Source organism: Atractosteus spatula, chromosome 15 (assembly GCF_055471065.1).
Source record: "Atractosteus spatula isolate fAtrSpa1 chromosome 15, fAtrSpa1.hap1, whole genome shotgun sequence".
NCBI lineage: Eukaryota > Metazoa > Chordata > Actinopteri > Semionotiformes > Lepisosteidae > Atractosteus > Atractosteus spatula.
The window spans coordinates 11,539,948-11,546,924 of NC_142720.1; the positions used below are offsets into that span (position 1 = coordinate 11,539,948).

General features: G+C 38.4%; 1 protein-coding gene across 2 annotated transcripts in view; it reads left to right on the top strand.

The window, feature by feature from the left end:
* pcsk2 (proprotein convertase subtilisin/kexin type 2) overlaps positions 1–6,261 on the top strand; it is a 47,078-nt gene extending 40,817 nt beyond the window's left edge. For both annotated transcript variants that reach the window (XM_088933619.1, XM_088933620.1), the window contains one exon: positions 5,252–6,261. In XM_088933619.1, the coding sequence (XP_088789745.1) occupies positions 5,252–5,738 (487 nt within the window). In that variant the 3' untranslated portion in view covers positions 5,739–6,261. The remainder of the gene's footprint in view (positions 1–5,251) is intronic.
* Positions 6,262–6,977: the final 716 nt, after the last annotated feature.

Sequence of the window (6,977 nt, forward strand, 5' to 3'; positions counted from 1 at the left end):
ACTTTCATTAAATTTTTAAAGGGTGAATAAGACAGAAATAAAATGAATGATATTTATTTGAGTTAATTGCTTTTTCACATTAGTTAAGGAAATAAGTATCAACAGTACTAGAGAAAGCTAGTGGTCAAGATTAGTTAACATGATATAAGATTCATCTGTGACAATAGAAGCTTCCATAAGCTTGCATTTTCTGGAAGCTACTGTAATTACTACAACTTTTATTTCAATTTACCTAATAATTCAGATTAATGGTTACTGCCTATTAATCATTTGGATACTATAATTCTGTGTTCACATTAAATGTGCTGAGTTTCAACTTTTCAGTGAGTGATTACAACACAGTGTGCGACCAGAGTACATTATTGTTTTGCTTTGATATTTTTTCTAAGTGTACAATAATTTAATAAGCCTTAAAGGAAAATTTACAAAGTCTTACAGCAAAAACCAACATCGTTTTTATAGCTCTTCCTTTCAGAATCAGAATTGCTTTGTCAAATTCATTACATGTACAAGAAATATGATAGAAATGATCAGCAATACATTCCCACTAAGAACATTCACAGTTCTATAATCATATACAGGTGGGTAGCTGCGTCAGCATGCGTAGGCTGCAAAGGAACAAGTAATAGGTTTATTCCATGCTGAAAAAAAGAAGAAAGAGAACACAACGTTTCGGCCGTGGAGCCTTCTTCAGGTGTGTGACTCCACGGCTGAAACGTTGTGTTCTCTTTTTTCTTTTTTTCAGCATGGAATAAACCTATTACTTAATCATATACAGTACACACTGCATCACGTATTCACATATTCCCGTAAAGCAGGGTGACAGTCATAGGCGAGAAGCAGTTCAGGTGCCAGGCGGTGTGCGTTTTGATCGACCAGTAGTGTCTCCCCCCTAAGGCAAATTTTTTAAACAGATGGTGTCCTGGATGAAAGTAGTCGTCGACAATCTTTTCTGCGCTCTTCTTTAGTCTGAGTTTATACATGTTTTCAATTCAGTGCCCAAAGTCTTAGCCATCCAGGGCAGCATTGTTTTGTTCTTTTTATAGGCATTTTAATTTGTCAGTCAAAACTCAGATCCCTCTGGGTAAGAGCACCAGGACATGCATATTAATAGGGACCTGACCCCTACAAGAGAAATATTAAAGTCGTAAATCTAATGAAGACAGTGTAGGCTTACTCTAGCCTTGGGTCAACAGTTCTCATTATCTTGTCTACTGATTTATAACCACAGTGTTTCCATTTCTGATGCCACCCAATTCAATTGCATTCTTCCTATGATTAGTGACAAATTGCTTCTAAACATCTCAGAAAGGCTAATGATACTAGCAGTATCTGCCGGATCTGAGAAACAGTTTCGCTTCTTACTTCTTACTTCATGATGGGTAACATATCGATTTCAACAGCTCTTTTTCCAGTTGTAATCTATAGCATGGGCCTCAATTTTCAAATTGAAGGGGGGAGGATTCTGAACATTCTTAAGAAAAAGTAGACCACTGCATGAAATGGCATGCATCAGAGGTAATCTCCGGTACATAGAAAGAGACACCAAGGTGCTAGAGAGAATGAGACACAAGGTTTAAGAGAATGGACGAATAACTTAGGGGAGAACATAAAGAGGTCAGCCCTGCACAGGGCTCAGACAAATGGAACTGGGTTGCTTGAAGAAGAGAGTGCATTTACAGCAGACTCAGCAAAGTCAGCAAGAAACTGCTCAGCATGGCATGTTTTGGGTGTTCGACTAAAACATCTGTAGGTTTTGGAGACAGGTCATTTTCTGTGTTCACTATCTGTTAAATGATGTCTCCCATTTTGGACTCTCACAGAAATGCATCTAGGTGGTTTCACTGAGGCCAATTAAGCTGTTAGTGCTTCATTAGAAACCTCCATATTCCCTTCTCTGGCACATGGGATCCTGATCTTTCTTAACATTATTTATATGGGGCATTTTCCTGCTGGGATTCATGGTGCTGGGGAGGTGGAGACATGGAATGCAGCTGATGATGGAGCAGAATTACATTGTATTTACATTATTTTCATATTTCACCACTGGGGTCCTTTGGCACAAAACTCAGAGGTGGTTACCACTGAGGGGAGAGTGAGGATAGTGGGAATTTGCATTAATAAAAAATAGATAAGCATTCTGTCATAAGAGCTCTGGTAAATTGAAGGTACATTGGAACTCTCTGAGGAGGAGAAAGTGTAAAACTACTGTACGTTGAAGACTTTCACAATGATCCTATGAGGAACTAAGATCTGATAGAGTTGCCTAAATGTCCATAGGGGAATCTCAGACATACTTTAACAAATCAGATCCAGAACCAGAAAAGTTTAAAGTAGAAATTGACCAAGTGAAGCTTGTAAAAATTATACTGTTGGGCATAGTGTGGCACTTAAGAACACACAGCACATGACTCGATGACATTAAAGGATTTTATGTCTAAAACCATAGAACAATTCTGGACTATTTCACTCCCTGAAGTAGAAATGAAAATCTTTAGGTTAGACCTTGTGAATGCACATGGTGTGATTCTGCACAAGCTTGTTGCCAAATCCTTAAAGAAATGCAGTACTATGTATCACTAAAATGGCAAAGGATTTTGCAGTCTTAATTTGACAGTTTCAGGATGCATTTCACTGTAAGATTACACCACCTCATGGCAGAGACAAGGATTAGATGTGACATTTGGTACAATATCTGTTATTCTATTCACAGCAGTAACGTATCATCTTATAGTAAATTCAGCTAAGAAGCCTTGGGCTACAACACCAAGATTTTTACTTTGTGAACAACATCAGTATGGTAGCAAAGTCAGTACCTAAGTGAAGATCCATGCAATAAGACCTGGAAGAAAGTATTGCATAGACTATGTTGAAACTTAAGCCAGGAAAATCAAAGGGCTTAGTTTGGAAGAAAGGTAGAGATCAAGAACTGTTTCTAGGGTATATAATCCCTGCTTTATCTGAGCACCCCATGAAGAGTCCTGGCAAGTGGCTTAGGAACGTGTCAGGCGATAGGTAGAATAGGAGGATCCTTATGCGTAACCGTGAATCCTGCAGAATGTGGAGTAGCACAGGGACAATCCAAAACACGTAATTCGGGGGCTTGGTTGATTGGAGAAGCAATGGGTCCGGTAACCAGAGAAATCCGAGAAAGACAATCCGAAAAACGAAACCCGAAGAGCATGATCGAAAAAGGCAGGAGCAAAGATTAGGAACTGGGAGATGAGTCGAAAAGGTTGAAACACGCACAAGAGAATACTACGGGAGGCTTCTCAATAGTAAGCATGGGTTGGTGCATGAGGGAACTTTAAATACTGAAGGGAAAGGGATGTGGTTGGATAATTGGTCCGGGAGTGAGAATTTGTGGAATCTGGTGCATGTGAGAATGTTATGGGATCAGTCAGGAATGAGATCGTGAAACAGTGGGTTTGGGAATGTTACAGCGATTGCAAGGGAGAGTGCGGGGCGTGACAGCATGTTGTTATTTTTGCCCTATTTATGATATACCTTGAGATCTTTGGGGAAGACAAAATAACAAAGAAGAGTAAAATACTGTACTGTACTGTATATATACATGGCATTTAACGAGTGGCTTTTTGTGTCTGTTGCTTCACACTGAATTATAAAAGTGTAGGTAAAGCATCAGCCCTGCAGTTTCTTCAGCGAGGACACTTTGAAGATGTCTATAATTTCATTTTCCAACAGAGGATATCAGTGTACTTTGCACTGAGAGCAGTAATAATGGAGGCAATTTAGGCCAGTTCTTTGCAATACCGTTATTTTCTTGTATTGCTGAGAAGTGGATATTCTGACGTGGTGACCCAAATGCCTTAGAACATTTTAGCAGAATATCTCATGCTCAAAAAAGTACTTTCAGACCTTTTTTTTCATTTCCTCCCTGAACTGAAGTTCCTCGATGCTGTCTATATGTGTATCATTGAAGGCTCATAAGATTGTTAAAAGTCCTCACTTATATTCCCAGAGACTCCCAAATGATTCATACCTATTTTTACCCTTACACCATACTCAAGTAAATATTACTTTTAGATAAAATACCTGTTTGTGTTCTGATGCAACAGAATAACCTCCCATCTACAAATGTACTGTAAGCACACTCAGGTATTTCCTTTTGGAGTCACTTTGGCAAAGTAATTTTTCAACCACAATGCCCACGGGAGTTGCAGTATTTGATTTTCTTTCAACTGAAGATAAAAGAAAAAGCTTTTAAATGACAATATTAATACAAATAACATTTAACATCCAGATTTTCAATTCTCAGAGGTCATACAAAAAGTACAGTTATTAATAGAGACGAGTCCAATGTTTGATCAACTCCCAAAATTAAATGTTTAGCTTTTCATGCCAAAAATAACTACAGAGTGGTCTGATTTCAAAAACACTTTTTTTTTCTGTCCATGATGTTGACTTTTGCAGACAGAGTTCAATTTTCTATGTTTGAGCAGAATTTATTTTTAAAAATTCATTTTTATTTTCAAACTATGACAATGTTTAACTTTTGATGGATTTATTTTTCTGTCTAACTTGTGACATGCTATAAGGAAAATTTAAATTCAAATAAAGACAGTCCGCCCCAAATGTGGTAATTTACAACATTTTGTGTCAGGTATCAAATGTTTATTTTGCTTCAGGGCAGTTTCCATAGTTCCAGCTAGCCTGGTGGTCTGTCAGTGAAATATGTATACGTTTCTGTCACTTGGCTCTCAATTGTATTCCAGCACTCTTCAAAACAATTACACTTGAAGCATTGGGTAGGTAGTAATAATGAAGTGTGTATGAGAAACAGATGAGAATCATTTTCATTTTCTGGTGCAGTTCTCTATTGCAGGTTTCCATGGATATTTCTTACATTCAGTGAGCCTGCATACAATATAAAGACAGTTCTGGTTCTCTCAAAAACGTTAACCCAGTTATACAGTATTTATAATATATATAATCAATAAAGCAATACTTTTTATAATTTTTGTATAACTTTGTATTATCCATTACTTCAAGTCGAGTTGATAACCTTGTCACTTTTGAGGAATCGCAGCCTTAGAAACACTTATTACAATATATTTATTGATATCCTGTATACAACATATTTTGTAGGAATGTGAAGTGTTACTTAGCTCTGAGTTAACTATGTCACTCTGCAGAGCACTATCACAACATTGCAATGATGGTTTAATGATGAAGCAGTCTAAGAAGGTTTAAACCACTGCATAAAACTCACCTTTTTGTGCTACCACAGCAAAATTCCTTCTGATGGCAAGCTGATGCTCACCATTACCACTGACGCCTGTGAGGGGAAGGACAACTTCGTCCGCTACCTGGAGCACGTCCAGGCAGTGATCACGGTCAACTCCTCCCGGAGGGGGGATCTGAACATCAACATGACCTCACCCATGGGCACCAAGTCCATCCTGCTGAGCAGGCGCCCCCGGGATGACGACTCCAAGGTGGGCTTCGACAAGTGGCCTTTCATGACGACGCACACGTGGGGAGAGGACCCCAGGGGGACCTGGGTGCTGGAGGTCGGTTTCACAGGAGCTGTCCCACAGAAGGGCGTGCTTAAGGAATGGACTCTGATGCTTCATGGGACACAAAGTGCTCCTTATATAGACCAAATTGTGAGAGATTACCAGTCCAAACTGGCCATGTCCAAAAAGGAGGAGCTGGAGGAGGAACTAGATGAGGCTGTGGAGAGAAGTCTGAAGAGTTTGCTGAGCAAAAACTAGCCCTCCTGTCTTCTGCATGTCAGTCTTCTCTTTCCTCAGTTCCCACACACCAGTGTGTACCCAATTTCTGACATCCTTTATGTGTTTATTAGCCCTTATTTAATGAATGTTTCTTGTAACCAGATTAATACAAATTGTAATTTCCAAAAATCTATGGTCAGATAAAAGAAAAAAATACTTTTCTCTTGGTTCTGTTTATTTTTACTTTATACTATATACAGTTCTCTGTTATGTTGTTGCTCCCTTATCCTCCACTAAGACCTCTGTACAGTTTGTGACTGTAAATGATTTTCTGTGTCATTCTACTTAAAGTTTAATATCTTGCAAACAGAGCAGTGACATTTTTTTTCCGTTATATTTTTGTGATAAATATTGTTTATATAAAAATGGAAAGAAATGTGTGATCAATTTTGCAGCTTGTCGTTTTCAAACGTATTTCCTAACCTTCCTAGCAGAAAAGAATAAATTTGATAAACTGTTTGCAGAGACACTGGAATAATTAAAACATAATATGTGTAAAGACATTACTTTCTGAAAAATAATCTTCTCTTTTTCACTTCTAAAGTAATAGATTGTACACGCTTCATCTTAGAAATCATCAAATTAAAACACAAAGTGTTCCATAGGCATACCTAGTAAATCAGAATACAAATCATAGCACGTACGATGACTTAAAAGTTTCGAAACAAAGACTTCAGTAAGTCAGAGACAATGACTCTCTGTGCACTGTGCAGATCAACAATTTCTTTTCAGTCCTACTTTGATTATTGTCAATTCACAATTTCAGTTAGATCCTAATGAATGCGATAGAATGTAGAAACGTTTATAGAGTATTCGGTGTGACTAGCCTACTGTATGTGGAGGAATGGATCCCACCCCGGAGGATAGGCTACCCAACACCCCATCCCTCACTGAGCAAGGATTGGGCTAGGGAGCTAACGTAAGGGTGCAGATGAGGCGATGGGGGGGGCCAAGACAGATATGCAAATGGAGGTCCTGGGTGCGAGATCTCCAATATATACATACTGTAGACGAAGTGTACGAGGACAACTACATTGCCTTCCTCTTTCTTTCTTCCCAGTTAGGAAGAGAGAGCCTATCTTAATTATATTTGCCCAGAGATGAGCTGATATCTAATTAATGGTGATCAATGATTTGAAAGAAGAGAAAACTCCTGCAACTTGTATGATTAATTAATTTAGTATTAATTCCTAAATGACCTGGTAACTAGTATTGGAT